The sequence below is a fragment of the Fusarium venenatum genome, assembly GCF_020744135.1.
Source record: "Fusarium venenatum strain MPI-CAGE-CH-0201 chromosome Unknown EDB82scaffold_2, whole genome shotgun sequence".
Lineage (NCBI taxonomy): Eukaryota > Fungi > Ascomycota > Sordariomycetes > Hypocreales > Nectriaceae > Fusarium > Fusarium venenatum.
Genome location: NW_027072130.1, coordinates 2,486,854 through 2,503,172, shown reverse-complemented (window position 1 = coordinate 2,503,172; position 16,319 = coordinate 2,486,854). Strand labels below are relative to the sequence as shown.

At 48.7% G+C, this 16,319-nt stretch overlaps 7 protein-coding genes across 7 annotated transcripts; 3 read left to right on the top strand and 4 right to left on the bottom strand.

The window, feature by feature from the left end:
* Positions 1-1,562: 1,562 nt before the first annotated feature.
* Positions 1,563-2,994, bottom strand: EDB82DRAFT_496337 (uncharacterized protein). The gene is made up of 3 exons (XM_025733717.2): positions 2,828-2,994; positions 2,647-2,779; positions 1,563-2,594 (listed from the first exon to the last, which is right to left on the bottom strand). The coding sequence occupies exons 1-3, from the start codon at positions 2,865-2,867 to the stop codon at positions 2,051-2,053; spliced, it is 717 nt and encodes a 238-aa protein (XP_025584595.1). The 5' UTR covers positions 2,868-2,994; the 3' UTR covers positions 1,563-2,050.
* Positions 2,995-4,199: 1,205 nt separating this feature from the next.
* On the top strand, positions 4,200-5,286 carry EDB82DRAFT_496329 (Redoxin). Its single transcript, XM_025733716.2, has 3 exons — positions 4,200-4,699; positions 4,755-4,957; positions 5,010-5,286. The coding sequence occupies exons 1-3, from the start codon at positions 4,576-4,578 to the stop codon at positions 5,181-5,183; spliced, it is 501 nt and encodes a 166-aa protein (XP_025584594.1). The 5' UTR covers positions 4,200-4,575; the 3' UTR covers positions 5,184-5,286.
* Positions 5,287-6,641, bottom strand: EDB82DRAFT_496325 (60S ribosomal protein eL24). The gene is made up of 3 exons (XM_025733715.2): positions 6,305-6,641; positions 5,993-6,136; positions 5,287-5,892 (listed from the first exon to the last, which is right to left on the bottom strand). The coding sequence occupies exons 1-3, from the start codon at positions 6,353-6,355 to the stop codon at positions 5,605-5,607; spliced, it is 483 nt and encodes a 160-aa protein (XP_025584593.1). The 5' UTR covers positions 6,356-6,641; the 3' UTR covers positions 5,287-5,604.
* Positions 6,316-8,203, top strand: EDB82DRAFT_143081 (adenosine deaminase/editase). The gene is made up of 3 exons (XM_025733714.2): positions 6,316-6,895; positions 6,950-7,209; positions 7,257-8,203. The coding sequence occupies exons 1-3, from the start codon at positions 6,732-6,734 to the stop codon at positions 8,072-8,074; spliced, it is 1,242 nt and encodes a 413-aa protein (XP_025584592.1). The 5' UTR covers positions 6,316-6,731; the 3' UTR covers positions 8,075-8,203.
* On the bottom strand, positions 8,054-9,315 carry EDB82DRAFT_496318 (nascent polypeptide-associated complex subunit beta). Its single transcript, XM_065608531.1, has 3 exons — positions 8,994-9,315; positions 8,684-8,857; positions 8,054-8,611 (listed from the first exon to the last, which is right to left on the bottom strand). Exons 1-3 carry the CDS (start codon positions 9,043-9,045, stop codon positions 8,379-8,381), a joined length of 459 nt encoding a protein of 152 aa, XP_065464602.1. The 5' UTR covers positions 9,046-9,315; the 3' UTR covers positions 8,054-8,378.
* A 510-nt stretch (positions 9,316-9,825) lies between these two features.
* On the bottom strand, positions 9,826-10,302 carry EDB82DRAFT_523509 (uncharacterized protein; the record flags this gene model as incomplete). The annotated part of the gene is made up of 3 exons (XM_025733712.1): positions 9,826-9,956; positions 10,004-10,188; positions 10,247-10,302. The coding sequence occupies 3 exons, from the start codon at positions 10,300-10,302 to the stop codon at positions 9,826-9,828; spliced, it is 372 nt and encodes a 123-aa protein (XP_025584590.1).
* A 2,096-nt stretch (positions 10,303-12,398) lies between these two features.
* Positions 12,399-15,623, top strand: EDB82DRAFT_143004 (uncharacterized protein). The gene is made up of 3 exons (XM_025733711.2): positions 12,399-13,099; positions 13,153-15,411; positions 15,465-15,623. The coding sequence occupies exons 1-3, from the start codon at positions 12,676-12,678 to the stop codon at positions 15,599-15,601; spliced, it is 2,820 nt and encodes a 939-aa protein (XP_025584589.2). The 5' UTR covers positions 12,399-12,675; the 3' UTR covers positions 15,602-15,623.
* The last annotated feature ends 696 nt before the right edge of the window (positions 15,624-16,319 follow it).

The following is a 16,319-nucleotide window of genomic DNA, read 5'->3' as shown; positions in this document are numbered from 1 at the left end:
AACTTAATATGTTTGAAACCAGCCACAGCCCACGGGCCCAGGTACACAATCGAAAACTAGATTGCACACACCACAAACAGTTAGTAGTCAAGAGCGGGCAGAGGCATATGATTGGGTTGTACGGCGGCCTGAGAGTTGTTCAGCCCTTCCTCGTTTGGCTGCACTGACCCTCGAAACATCCGTCATCTAGTCGTGCAGCACACCAACAAGCTGACCCGGACAAATATGCACGATGAACAGGAGCTGATGTGAAAAGCAATTTCCCATATCCATCCCAGTCCAGCTCGATCTCCAACTCTGACGAGCTTCTCTCTGTCTGTAACTAAATCCGGTACTGTATCTCTGAAGGCTAGGATCGACCTAGCGTTGAGCTTTTGCTTGGATTCTAATTTAGTTGTCGCCGGGACCTCACTCCGAAGGACATTGCTAGCAATGCAAGTTCGGGTCCAAAGGTTGGAGGCATAAAATCCTACCAAGGTAGGTTAGATGTGGCTGTTTCCTCATAGCTCGAGGCTGGGCCAGAACAGATTGCTTGAAGAATGAACGAAACGTCCATAGCTTGTATCCTCGTCCGGTTGATCAACTGTGCTTATACAGTCCAGAAGGGGAATCGAGTGGCGGCAAGGGCCCTTGTTGTTCCTGTGATCTACCGATAGGAATGTGTGAGCTGAAGTTTATTGCTTGCGGCTGACACCACATCCCAATTATCGGGCAGCCCGCATAAACGGTCCATGAAAATTCGCATTGGGGAATGAAATGTTATGGTGAAAAAGACTCGAAAGCGTGAATGTTGCTCCAGTCTAGACACTTTTGTAGACTAGTTTTAATAGGCCGAAAGCCATCACCTTTGAACGTCTAATTTGGTTATAGGTAAAGAACAACCAATGGAATGGATCTTGGGCGATTGACAAGTTGTTCACTGCTGTGTGTTAATCGGTGCGATGCGATGCAAGATGTGAGTGGAGAAGATATTCAGACTCGAGCAAGGGAGGGCCTTGTTCCTTGTTGCCGATACTTCGGCAATCTGAAGGATCAGCTTTAGCAAAAAGGCGCCAAACCAAATGAGTGTTTTCGTCCCGATACCCTCTTACAATTAGTAATTCTTGCTGTGCAAACGCAATGTCTCGTTCGGAATGCAGCTACTCAGTAGTGCTGTACGCAGTCGCCGTGTTACTACTGTAGTTGCTTTTTCAGGGTCAAAGACGGATGAAAGAATTGAGTTGCGATCGCGGAATTTGAAGAATTTCAAAACTTCTCGGTTGATTTTAGAAGCAATGCGGACATGCGCCGGTGTGTATTCTCCTGGTCAGCACCTACTAAGAGGTTTTTGTCATAGTGACGTGCTCATACGGGAAAGCGGGTGAGAAGGAGGTTACCAGGTTACTTTGGCTCAAGCTCAGATTCCAGCCATACACCTACCTAGGTGTCTTAAGAGCATGTGCCTATAATCAATCACTGCTCAAAAGCAAACACGTCTGCTAACTATAACATCAGAAAAGAAAACACTTAGTGGGTAGCAGAAAGGCTGGCCTATTAGGTATTGAGATACGTGGTCTAAGAACCATAGTCTAAGTAGCATAAACTGATTTACTATTTTCGTTTCTTTTGCTTTCAGCGGCCAACTTTTCTGATACCCTGAGGAACACTCAACCACGTATCGTGTGAGCTGGTGAGGTAGGATAGTACAGAAAGCTTCAATATTGCTTTTGCACGAGAGTTATAACGCATAACATATAGCTCTTGGCGGTACTGGTGATTCAATGCATCCATAATAGATACCTAGTTTAAAAATAATAGTAAATTAAATGTTGAAGAGAAAGGGGGTGGAAATATGTTGTCGAAGTCTCTTGCCATCAGGCAGGATTGATCCTCTCGATAGGTACATTAGTATCGAAATCCTCAATCGCATCCTCTGTTTCGTCAGCCTTGGGTGGACATTGTGTTTGCGCTGCTCTGGCACTCCAGGATGAGTTTAGAACCTCAGTTCAGATACCACCAAAATTGGTTAATTTGGTTAAATGTTTGGATATCTGTGGCATGTTACCAATAATCATCCGTAGTATGCATCGTGTGCCTTTGTCATCTCCTCTGTGAGACCTCCCTTCTCAGCATGTTCTCCTCTCAAATGCTGCGTTCCTTCCCAAAAATGTTCTCTATCAGCCAGGATCTCATCCGCCCATGCCTTGCCAGCTTCAGATCGTAGCTTACGCGCAACTCCCATAAACTCGCCCAGGTCCTTTTTGTTCTCACTGTTCCTTTCGTACTCCACTGCCTGAAGCAGAAGCTCGATCTTGTCGATGTCTTGGGCAAAATGAGCTTCTGGGGTCTCTGCAGCCTCGAACTCGTGCCAAAGCTCCTTTATCTCGGCAGTATACGGTCCAGACCAACGGTTGGCTATGTACTCGATAGTTGCAGCCTCTCTTCTGCCCTTCTCGTCCCTGGACACTCCACTGAACGGGGTGATATCGCCCACAACAGATTCAGCGATGTCGTGAACAAGACACATTTTCATACACTTGACCTGGTTGAGACCTTGAGGAGCGAACATAGCTATCATGCCCATCCGATAAGAGTGGTCGGCGACTGACTCGGGGCTAACATACCATAAGCCTCTATCACGTCTAGCTCGCGGGCGAAGTAACTCACTCAATTCCATGTCTCTTCCATCCCTCACGCTTCGTTGTCTTTAGACCACCCAGAAGGTGGAAAAATGAGATGGGCGAGTTTGATGACTGGACCAGCTTGTTACCGCTCAAAACATTCTCCACAGTCCATGTCTCTGGTATACCAGTTAGTGCTGAAGGATAAGCAGTATGGGAGTGTATACCTGAGCCGGCAACTGGTTGTTCAGAACTTGTTTCTGGCATTTTATCTTGTGTTTAGTTGAATAAATAAACGTTAGTTGGTGTTGTCAACTCACGCACGAAAGGTCTTCCCCCGCTCCGGGACGGTTCGGTCCGTGTATCCCACAGCAATCTTTATTGTTCAAAATAGGCAAATATGTGAATCATCATCACTTATGATTGGTAGGCGAGTGGCATTGTCACAAACAACATCAAGTGAAGACATTCACTCCTCGCATCGAAAGAAATGCTTAGGAAATTTTCATGGACAATATAGTGAGAAACAAGTCACAAATCATCCCAGACATGGGGTGATTAAATATTGTTTCTGCGATTATGGTGTTGCTATATAGCAAATGAACGAGACGCCGAGATTAGTGTTAACAGTTGCCATGCACGTTAATAAAAAGACATCCGTTTTGGTCAAAATATAACGAAATCCCGAAGCTGCATGCCGAAAAAACCATCATACTTTGAAACAAAACACATCTACTAACGAACACCCTACGAATTCAACCTAAATTTACTTATACGAAAGGCTTGCACTACCGCCCTGTTAACAATATATACAAATAGAAAATAAGTATATGTGCTCTAGGGTAATTAGAAAATCGCGACATCGTCGAAAGCTACCTTATGGACTCAAAACTTTCAGCAAAGTCAATCCAGTCGGAGACGATACAGAACGTTCGCTAAAATTATACTTACTGTACGTACATAACCAGCCGATGTCACTATCACCTCCATATTGCAAGGCCCGAGCCTCCGACTCGCAATGAACTTAAATGATCCAGACTTAAACATGAGTCGTTGTTACTGGTCTCGAAGCAGAGGAACCAACCACGTGGATTAGCTGTATCGATACACAGCATGATTTACCTACTATGACTTGATCATTTGGAATCAAGCAACATGTCTTATTCCAACCACCTGCTCTCCATTTTGGAGCCTGTCGGCGATACTTCTGGCATTGATAATCTGCCTACCTACCTATTAGATCACGCGCCGGATGACAAATACTCTGCCGAGTGCAACTCGCATACCGAAGCTGAAGCCGAGCCTCATCTAACAGCATCGTGACAGGTTTGATATTCGTTAGAGAAGACATGCCAACGTGAATCTTTTGCGGAGCATGCAGCGTCAGAAATGATTCCAAACAGGACCCGCGTCTAAATACCTGACCAGTGCGCCTTGAGCGGCAGATGGCGGTTCCACCAAGGCCGCGCCGACTGCCTTCGGAATATCCCCACAGGCCCTTCACTGACCTCATGGGTGACCCTCATTGCGCCAGTGCCGAATCTGATTCTCCGATGGCTCTCCGAAAAGGTAGAGAGAATGGAGGCCAGCTAGTGGGTAGCAGAAAAAATGGCCTTCCAAGTATTAGGGTATAAAAATAAGTAGTCTAAGAACTATAGTCTAAGGAGTATAAAGTGACCTACTAATTTCGTCTTTTATGCTTCCAACGGTCAATTTTTCTGATACCCTGAGGGCCAGGTAAAGGCGGAGAATCCCACGTTGGCTCTAGAGTGCCTTGGGGAAAGAGCGGCATAGTTCAGACACGGACGACTACCTGGAACGAGAAGCTGCTACCAACCCAATATTCTATATATTTCCATGAACTCTGTTGACTCCATCTCTCTTCTCGCATCCTAATACACATCAAACCTTGGCCCTTTCATCATCACAAAAGAAACCCAACACCAAAACCACAACCCTCACCAACACATTCAAAATGTCTGAACTCAAGGTCGGCGCCAACTTCCCCGAAGGTGTCTTCTTCAGCTACATCAAGCCCACTCCTGAGATCGCTGAATTCTCTACCTGCGGCGCTCCCACCAACTACAACGCCAGTCATGGTAAGCGATGTCCTCTTATATCTTACTCGAGTTCCATACTGACATTGTTCTGTAGAGTTCAAGGATAAGAAGGTTGTCGTTGTCTCCGTCCCCGGTGCTTTCACTCCTACTTGCAGTGGATCTCACGTTCCTTCCTACGTCGAGAACATTGACAAGATCAAGGCCAAGGGCGTTGACCAGGTCATCGTCATTGCTGTCAACGACGCATTTGTCATGCATGGTTGGGCCAAGGCCAATGGAATTACAGATGACAAGATTGTAAGTCTTTCGGAACCTCTCTATTACCAAGATACAATACTAACATGGCTAGCTCTTCATGTCCGACCACAATGCCAAGTTCTCCACCAGCATCGGCTGGAACTTGGGCGAGAGAACTGGCCGTTTCGCCGTGATTGTTGACCATGGCAGGATCGTCTACGCCTCCAATGATGAGCCCGGCAGCATCGAGAAGTCTGGTGCCCTTGGTGTCCTTGCTCATTTGTAATCCAGTTTACTCGCACAAGAGATTCTCAAGACAGAATATATACGAGCGTATGAGACAACAATAGAATAGAGACAAACTACATGAATACCATTGAACACAATCTAATTGAAGCGATTCCCGTGACGTCTGGTCTTGCATCGTAAGGCATTGTGTCGTTATCTAACAAGCTAAGTTGCTAGTTTCCTGAATAACGCCGTGAGGTATTTACCCAGCCACCGCATAACTGCACATCCCTTGTTCGTCACGACAAGAATCAGATGCGTTGTCTGTTTGTTTGTTTGACCATTTTGCATTTCAACTATCAATGCACCCTATTGGCATTCCATGCACCCGAGATTGTAGAAGAACCGGCCGGACAAAGACACAAGAACCACGGACTCCACTCTCCCATTTTCATCCTCGCTCAAGTTCCATTCCTAATTTAACGGGTCTTGGCCTGGACCTTGGGAGCAGAGCCCTTGGCACCCTGCTTGCTGACCTGTCGGACAGCCTGGCCCTTGGAGGCCTGGGCAGCGAGCTTAGCCTTCTCGGACTTCTTGGTAGCAGCCTCGGCCTGCTTCTTCTCCTTGCTCTCCTTGATGGCCTGGGCGCGGGCAGCGGAACGGGCCTCGGGTCGGATGTTGCGCTTCTCCTTGATCACGTCGAGAGAAGCACCAACGATACCACGCTGAGCCTTGACAGTGCGGCGGGTTCGCTTCTTGGCAACCTCCTGTAGAATGCGTCAGTTCTGTCATATAGCAAAGGATGGGAGAGCCAGCAGCAGTGAGGGGATTCGTGTTAAGTGCTGCCGGCTTTTAATTGTTGCATACCTCAGAGATACCCTTGCGGTGCTGTCGGCGGTAGAGGACGGTCCATGCGATACGGCGGGGGTTCTTCCTTTGGAGGAAGAGAGACTCCGACTTGCCGTTCTGGAATCGGAAGATCTTGCTGTCGCCACGGACGTAGAGCTTACCCTGTAAAGCGATATCCGTTAGCCTTTGATGTCCTCATCTTGTTCAGCACCAAGTGTGCCTTGTCCATGCGATCCATCATCGTCATCATCCACCTCCAGCGACTTGGAACTTCGCATTTCGATAATCGACCGGATCGCATCAACGGGGTAAATGGCAGAAGGAGCGTACCTTGCCAGGGTAGATTCTCGCGCCGGAGAAGGTGTCCTCGTAGGTTCGCATCTTGTCGCTGGTTGTGCGTTAAAGGCGACAAGGTGTTGTGTAGTTGACCGTGGATTGGCGATTGCAAATGGAAGTTGAGGGGGGTCGATTGTCTACGGGCAGTCAATTTCGCTCGGATTGTGTGCTAAATGACTAAGCGACCTAGGGCAGGCGAATCGCTAGATCTGATTTGGCGAATGCTATCACGTGCAGCTGCGCATCCACAGCGGGCTTCAGGGCACTTCATTCACTGAAACCGGAGAATCGTCGGTGCAACATCCTGGGAAGAGGCTCAGCTTCACTTATATCACCATTGGTTGTCACAAACCACTCGTTTGCTAATCCATTCATTCAGGGACCAACCCGGGTCTTGAATAATCTAGGCATGGATGCTTAGATGTCTTCACAGGCTGATTTGATTGCGCAAGCAGTATTGCAGCAATTCCACAAGTTACCTGCAAAACGGAAACCTGCCGTTCGCGATAATGGTTTACATGAATGGGTTCCTCTGAGTGGCATCGTTGCTGAACAGAACGGGGTCTTGACCTGTCTTGCTCTGGCGTAAGATATATCAGGCTCTCATGGCTTGCTTCGATTCTAAGTTTGATTACGTAGAACTGGCATGAAATGCCTTCCGGTGTCGAAAATAGCACAGTCGAACGGTGTTGGCATCCATGACTGGCATGCCGAGATCCTGGCCATCAGGACTTTTAATCGCTTTCTGCTTGACGAATGTCAAAGTCTCCTGGAAAATGAAAACAAATTGAGCATTTTGCAGAGAAAAAAGAATATACCCAACAGCGATGGAATGTGTCCACAGTCTTTCCAGGTTAAAGACGATGTAAGACTGCATATGTACTGCTCAGAAGCGCCATGTATGACATTCCCAGATCGCCGTCGATTTTATCCCTGACTCAAACAGGTGGCGATGCCAGCATGGAGCTCACAATGGCCGCCCAAGAAGATGCTTCAGCATGGGAGGCCCCAACACCCACAACCAGGACTCCTGATCCAAATGCCGATACCTCTCTGTTAGGGCGAGCCTGCTTTTCTCGAACTGGTATTGTTAGGCGAAAGCCTGCTCGAGGAGATGCACCGCCAACGCTCTCCAAGTCCTGCTCCGACAAACTAGCACTTAAACAGTGCACTTCGCTCCTCTCAGCTCTATCATCACTTTTTATTGACACAACCAACGCATACATTCACAGTATCGTATTGCCAGAATCCCAACATTCTGAAGTCGCTTGTAGACGGGCTTTTTCAGAAGAAGGTAGATTGAAACCTTTGGCTGGTAAGATGTGGTTGGGAGGATATTCTTTCAAGCAATTCTCAACCTTGACAACTGGTCTGGAGTTTGAATTCTCAAAAATAGCCGTGAAAGCTCGGGCTGATAAGATATCGGCAAGCAATCTTGCAGCAACGTGGTCATCTTCAGGGTTTGAAGAGAACATAATCGGGGGAGTTATTCAAGGTCGGAAAGCTTTCAACACAAATGCAGCAAGTCGCATGTCAAGACAACGCATGTGGGAGGCAGCCGGGGACCTTGCCGATAGACTCGGTGCCGGGTGCTCTGCCACAGCACTATATCTCAAGTCTTGTACTTATCGGGATGTAAAGCAAGGCCAGCTAACAGCTCATAGAAGAAGAGTTAAGGAAGAGGCGCGCGAGACGGCACTTGTAGGGTGGATTAGGAATGACGGGGGATCAGATTTCCAACTAGAAAAGCGTAGCAATCATTGACATCATTAGAGATTGGTATTTCTCCCGATGTAAGTCGTATTTTTTGTTTGTTTGTACAGATCAATCAACCTCAGCCAGCATAAATCGCCATTCCACCGCGACCGTTCCCAAGCTGTGACCTTTTGCATACCCGTACCTACTCCTCAGCTACTCGAAATAGAGAGCCGGGGAGTGATTGTTACGACTATCCACCCATAAGGGGGAAAACATAAAACCCGCCTCGCAGGAGAAACTAGCCAGCCTCTTGGCCGGACATGCCTACGATCTCACTGCCCCATCGCCCTCGAGTTTTTCTGGAGGAAATTTACTCGACCTTGGGCTCTCCCTCGAAGTTCTCACCCTCGACAAGGTCGGGGATCTCGTCGTCGTCCTCACCCTTCTCCTTCTGGAGGTTCTGGTAGCTCTCAGCGAGCTTGCGGAGAGAAGCAAGGGAGTCGGGGCCGAGCTGGTTAAGGATGCCGGGGACAAGCTCAGTGAGCTCCTTGTCCTCACCGTTACCGTAGATGGCGAAGGTGTTGGAGGGGACAGCGGCGTGGACTGTCGGGATGGAAGGGCACATGTCAGTATACACCAAAGCCCCGCGCACAACAACAAAGTGGGATGACTAACCCTTGGGGGCAGCAAAGTGGATGACGTTTCCGTCCTGCTTGAACATGTTGACCTCCTCGATGGCCTGGATGGGCTGGGTGTTCAGCTTCTTAAGGGCGAGCTGAAGCTTCTTGTCGTCGGCACCGGAGCGGGCAGGTGCGCGCTTGACCTTTCGTCGGGGGGTACCCTTTCCACTAAGTCGTTCCGTTAGCTGCGATGTTCGGCTGTGACGGCGTATAAGCCTCGTTATGCGCAAACATACCCTGTATTATATATCAGCTTTTTGCTCCCACCTCAGAGATAATTTCAAAATTGCGCAAAAATCACGTACCAGTTCGGGCACCGAGGCCGAGCTTCTTGAGGCGTTCTTGGACGTCGGACATGATGGGCGAAATTCGATTGCGGGGGATCGGGGGACTCGATCGAAACTGGAACAAAACTCGTCAGTCGGGGTCGAATTCGAACGGTATAAATCGATTATTCGGAGAGGAATTGATCGTGAATTCGTGCATGCGCGGGTCGGGTAACGTACCAGTAGTTAGGCTTGGTTAATTAGCTGTTTGTCGCCGTCGGCTTCGAATCAGTGGTGATAAGTCAAAGTAGATTTTGTGCGTGCCAAGAGTTTTCGCCTGTGGAACTACCATTTCGCCGAGGATGAGGAGGGGCTCTGGGCGCTCCGCCCTTAGGCTCGGTAGGGGTGCTTTGCTTAAAACCACCAGCTAAAGGTAGGACGTGACGTTACAGGCTCAGTCAGCTCGTGGGGTAACTCAGAGCTTCAGTTCATTTGCTTGAGTAGTGAACAACTGAATAAAAGCAGTGAAATCATGCTAGAACAATTTTTGAGTATAATTGGTATTAATAAAAGGTACAAATGCTTTCCCAAGATTCGACTTTTTTATTCACACTGCAATGGGTATCGTTGTAACAGAATCTGCATTCATATCTGATTTGATAGAAAACATTATTAGGATTGAATCGAAGACAAAGAATGAAAGCATTTTTGTTTCAACGAATTACCAGGTAATATACCAACTCCAAGTGATTTCTTAACCCTCCAACTGGCTTCCCAGGTTACCCAGCTGTTGTACATGAGTCGTCCCTTGATCATTCTTCATAGTCTTACAAGTAAAGATAGTGTTTAATATACACGGCCATTGACGAACCTATTTCGCATCTAGGCCAGCCTCTCTTCTCATCTCTTCTCGTCGGGTCTCGGTCTCGACTTTCGACGCCTTTGCAGCAGCGGCGGCGTTCTTTCGCTTTCGCTCCTCTTCCTCCTTCACAACGATCCAGACTGCCAACTGATTAGTGGTTGAGGTCGAAGTAACAAGACAAACGTACTAGGCTTGTCAGACTTTGAATACTCCTTCAATCGGGTCACAAAGTCATCGAAATCTTGTTGTCGCTCTTCGCGGTTCTCTAGACTCTTCTTGCGTAGTTCGGGGTTATATCTTGATCGAAGTTCTTCCTCGGTAGGTGTCAACCACATGGTGAAGGCTGGGCCGCCAACAGCGACGACAGCACCACTGCATCAATGTATTAGCCTGTGGTTTCGCGGGTATGCTATGATCATAGAATCCGTACCCCATAACGACCTTGGTCCAAAACCACCACCTTGAAGACGGCTGCTTAGCTGCCATTGCAATGGTAAGATGCAGTAAATTTCGCAAAGACTCAATTCGCACAGAGTAGTCCGTGAATACGGTCGGATTGGACTGGGCGCTGGTTGTTCCAATGATGATTTTCACGATTCTGCATCCGTCATTGATTTGGCAGTATTCCTTCATTGGTGGGCGGTTTGATTGGGAAAGCGGTCACGGAACCAATCTTCACCCGGGCCCGACTGACATACCAAGCTAACTATGCTGTAATTGAAGAGTACTTATTTCAGGTTGCGATATCAATGGATATTTTGGCCGCAGTCCTTTGCATAGTGATGTATTCTCTATGAAATATGGGAATGGCTGCCAATGTGCAAACGAACCTATAGAGTCGTCGACTGTTTTATGCAGGTTCTTCATTCCTCCATTAACAATCTCTGGAGGCTCAGCTTTGGGGGTACGAATAGCAGCATCGATTGGACAAGCCCTTTACGAGGCTCATACCATTATCTCAGCTTTCCGTAGCTCGAATTTACATTCTCGTACCGAACGAGTCGCTGGGAGGTGGCGAAGAGCCCTCTTCCCGAATAAGACGTTCCGGAGCTTCTTACTGGCTAGTAGACAATTTCAGCTTGGATGCTCACTTGACAAATCGTGTCGCAGGAAACTAGATCGGGTGGACAAGTCTCCGGCTTTGTCGGTTATACACACCCTCCCAGGCACTTGCCCAACCTTTACCATAGGATCAAGCTTGTGAGTTCGCAACTTCAGCCAAGAGTGCACCAGAAGATCTCTCCTGACGTCAATACACCCAGAGTGCCAAGCGCGAACATGATACCAGGTTCTGTCTATAAGACTACGCACAAGTACTGGGAGGGGGAAGTCTTCTAGCAGCCTACAGCAGGTATCTAGCGCCGATTAGCCGCCACAGGGCTCCTCTAACTCTCCGGAAACACTACCTATGAATCGTTCGTTGACAGGAAACCATGTGTCTTGGTCAGATCCACAGATGATGATATGCGAGGAACCGTGCTTAGGGCTACCAGGGGTCTGTCAAGAAAATAGACACGGCTTTCAAAGGATCATTCGTTTTATTGATTTGTTTCGACTTTGACCAGTCTTCAGCAATTCTTGTTCGCATGGAGTCGATGGTATTACTAGTTTCCATAACACCATTAGGTCACTGAGTTATAATGACCAGCATTGTGATACACAACAAAGCTTTGTCTCAACCAGGCATTGACACGTCGAATCCTACTATACAGCGCGGCAATAGTAAGAGGGCGTGGTAGAACCGGTCAACGTCGCCGTTGAACAGCCAGGGGCTGGTTCAAGCCACAAATAGTTATGTATGCGCCGGCAACGGCGAAGCGCCCAATCTCTCGTCCTGTTGGAATGGGAAAACCTTCACAGCCCGTTTAATCCGTTCATAATTGTGGAAAACCGAAGTACTACCTATACAGTATGTACTTACCTAGGTATATGGATACGCTTTACCCATGCGTTCTCTCATCGGCATGTCCTTGATGCCGGGTCGCTTAATTATCTTGCGACAGGCCTAACGCTACCTCAGTACACCTGACACATAAAATAAGTAAGGCCCCGGGGGTGAGTATTAATAAATGATGCGATGCCCCTGGAGCCTTTCATCGCGCAGTCTCAAAACTTCTTCCGACCTGGCTAACAGGGGTTAAACGTCAAGTAAGGTACCACCCGCATGCAGGACAGTATCCACTCAAGGTAACCTGGAAAACGGGCATAAACGACCCGAAAAGCCACTGTAGATTTAGCGCCCTCACTCCACATGCTCTAGGTCCTATTGAAGAAGTTGGACGGGTTCTACTGGGCTGCAGCTAATATGGCAACAAACCCGGGGGCAGGTCACGTTGGAGGTTGGAGGCAACCTGACCTCTTATCCATGAGCTTTGCCGTTTCGGATGACCAAACATAAAGGGATTCCCCATCCTCTTTTAATTTGCATCGCTCGAAAGGCATTTCTACCTGTCCATCAGACATATTGATTCTGGCTGAGGCTATCCTTATTCCTCAAAGCATTCACTTATCACTATCACCCTCTTTGGTTTCTGATCAGCGAACAATTGGTGCTTTCCTCGCATTTTCTTAATAGCTGTCGACAGACTCAAGAGTATTACTGTCTTTTTGTATTCTTTTCACCACCTCTTGTGGTGAGATCACAATCGACTCTCTTACACTAGTTCCGCGATCCGGACTGCCGATCACACGCCTACTGGGAACCCAGTTGCCGTAGCTGCGGCACGCCATGCGACAGTGATTGAACCCGATTTTGCGCCAACCGACCTATGAACTCATATTGTCTTCTTCATAGCCGATAAACATAACCGACGAGGCGAAACTGAAGCTCTTCTATTCTTTAGCCATCGAACCGTGACCATGGCATCTCTGTACGAAGGTGGTTACGGTGGCCAACAGCAACAAGGGCCGCCCAGACCTGCCCCGCGACAACATGGTGGTGCGCCGCCGCAGCAATACGGAACACAACCACACTACGATCGGCATCAAAGAGGCCATGGCTATGATGAATATGACGGAGGTTCTAATCAGGGATATGGAGGGCAATATCAAGACCAGAACTACGGCAGAGGGCCACCTCCCCACGACCTGTATGGACGTAGCGGACGCCCGATGCCTGGTCCTCACGGAGGGCCAATTCCTCGTTCACAAACGGCTGATCCTCATCGTGGCCCACAGCGCCTTCCTCCTCCTCGAGGAGGTCCAGGTCTGGGCATGTCAAATAGACATCCTACGCAGAATGGTATGCGTCCAGGACCGCATGCTACGAATTCAGATCCTACAGGTGAGTCCCCTTCACATCACAACTTGCTACTTAACTCATCAAAGAGAAAAAAGCCCGCCGAAAACAGATGAATACTCCTCCCATGAGTCCTCGAGACGGCCAATTTGGGCAACAGTATCCGCCGCAAAACAGACAAAGACCGGACATGGGCTATGAACAACAAATGGTCGATCAAATGTCGAAAATGGACATGAATCAGAGGCAAATGATGCCAACAACTGGACGCGCAAGTTCAGACACCCATTACAGCCAAGGCGAGTACGGACGACATCCAGGAAATGGGGGTCGTGGGCCTCCTCCCAGAGGATATCCTCAAGGGCCTCCCCCAAGACAAAATACAGGTTATGGGCCTCAAGGTGGTTATAGTGATTATGATAATGGGTATCATGGTTCGCAAGAACCTCCCGTGGGTGGGTTTGGACCCCCAGCGCGAAGCCGAACCATGCCAGTGGACGACATGAGACAGACGTCGAACATGCCACCCCCTCAACAGATGGAGTCAATGCAATACAGCACCCCTGCCGGTCGAGGGATACCTCAACGGCCTTCGACTGCTGGCGGTCACAGGGCGCCCCCTCAGCGACTATATACGCCCGGCCCTCAGGGAGGCCAGGCTGCTCCATATAGCGGTGGCTATAACGACGAAAGCGCATACCAAACCCCACCGAGGGCTTCATACGAAGAAGTATACGACGCCTACCTCGATCCCCAACGGAATAGCAACCCAGATTACGGGCAGAACCCTCAGCAGAATCGAACCAGCCTTCCTGACTTCGATGCGGCATCTGGCCCAGGGCAACGCGATTCTTTCGAACAGTCAATGCGTCCTACCAATGAACAGCCTCAGCGTGTAGCCCATCAAACCGCAGTACTTAACCATGCAAAATCTCAGCCAATGCTCCGTCAACCTCAAACAGCCATCTTTGAAATGGCTGGGGATGTACCAGACGTCCCTGCAGTCCCTCCTATGCCACCTATGAGCAAGTACCAGGCAGGTTATGATCAAGATTACAGCCAGCTCCCACCCAGGGGACCGAGCGCACCGGTAGCGATGAACGATGCTCATACTAGAGAACCAGTGACCATGGATGGCCTCCCTACACATCCTACGCCCATCCGCCCGGGCTTGATGCAAGACACTATGGTTCATATGGGTAGCAAGCCAGCACCAGTCCGGAACTATGGGGCTTCTACACCAGCACCTCGACCACAGCCCCAGCTCCAGACACAGCGACAGCCCCAGTATCAGCAGCAGCAGCAACAATCGCCGCCTCGTAACAATGGTTCGCAGCCACCCATTAGAGAAGAAGGTCCCGTCACAACTCAAGAACTGGAGCATCTCCGAATGCTTATTAAAAGCAACGCGAACGACCAGGACTCGGCCTTGAGGCTAGCCAAGAAGCTGGTTGAAGCTGCCGATGTGCTGGCACCCAAGATGCCAGACCCTAAGCAACGTTCTAGGGCCCGTGAACGTTACCTGATCGATTGTCACAAAATTCTCAAGAAGCTTGCAAACGCTCAGAACCCAGATGCTATGTTTTTGCTAGCCGATTGCCTTGGAAGAGGTCTCTTCGGTGAGGCTGATTACAAGGAGGCTTTCACCCAGTACCAGTCTGCCGCCAAACTTGGACATGCTGCAGCAGCTTACCGAACTGCAGTATGTTGTGAAATCGGTCACGAAGATGGTGGTGGTACGCGGAAGGATCCAATGAAGGCGATTCAATGGTATAAGCGAGCTGCAACTCTGGGTGATCCTCCAGCGATGTACAAGGTCGGAATGATATTGTTAAAGGGGCTTCTTGGCCAACCTAGAAACCCGAGAGAAGCCGTGGGCTGGTTGAAACGAGCAGCAGAACGAGCCGACAAGGATAACCCCCATGCTCTACATGAGTTAGGGTTGCTGTACGAGTCAGCGCAGCCAAATGATGTTATCATTCGAGACGAGGCATACGCCTATAACTTGTTCCTTCAATCTGCCAATTTGGGGTACAAATTTTCGCAGTACCGACTTGGCTGTGCCTTTGAGTATGGATTGTTGGGTTGCCCAATTGATCCTCGACAGTCCATTCAGTGGTATTCGAAAGCGGCAACACAGGAGGAGCACCAAGCAGAGCTCGCTCTAAGCGGCTGGTACTTAACAGGTAGTGAAGGTGTGATGGGACAGAGTGACACAGAAGCATACCTATGGGCCCGAAAAGCTGCCATTGCAGGTCTGGCCAAGGCGGAGTATGCTATGGGATACTTCACAGAGGTAGGCATTGGTGCCGCGCCGAATCTTGAGGACGCAAAGCGTTGGTATTGGCGAGCAGCCGGTGAGTGCAATCACATTGACAAAAAAAGATATATAACTAACAATTATTTGTAGCCCAAGACTTCCCTAAAGCTCGCGAGCGACTAGAGGATTTGAAACGGGGCGCAGGCAAGAATGGCGCACGCCAGCGTGAGCGTATCTCTCGAAGCAAGATGGATCAGAAGCAGGAGGGCGACTGTGTCCTCATGTAAGCCAGCATTATCTCTTCGACTTCTAACGATAAACTACGGATGACCTATACGCAGCGGTCGTGACACAAGCGTATATAGGAGTTATATGAACTATGAGGCAGCCAGGATGTGAGCCGTGTTTTGTAAGCACAGGGAAAGAAGAACAAATCCTGGCATGTATATAAAAGAGAAAAGAAAGGGGCGTTGAGTCTTGTATCTTTGAATGGCATGGGTAGGTCTTGCATATGGCGCATATATACCATTACAACAGAGCAATTTCACATTATGATAAAAGACTCACCAAGAATTGTTGATTGACAAGCTTTCTCTGTTTTTCCATAAGATCTTCTGTCTTTTTATAGAGACGAAAATCAAAGTCTTGGGTATCTGGAGCCAATTGGCCTTCCTGCGGCCTAGTCATGTAGCATTGGACATGTTGATACAACTTGGGCAATACGCATCTGCTAAAAAGTGCTCCTTGAACCGAGCGACTCGGCTTCATCCCGGAGGGAAGTAGTATTTGGAACCCCGATGAATAGAGATACATGCACTCTCAATCCAACCTTGAAACAAAGACATCAGAACTACGATGGAACACGTATAATGTTGTTTATTTGCCGGATCCAAACCATGGAGGTGCACTTTACACGTGTTAGAGTATACATCGGTATAACCATATTACGTTTACGATGTCGCCTGACAACACGCGACAAGCGTCGTGTGTCATCTGTGAGGGCGT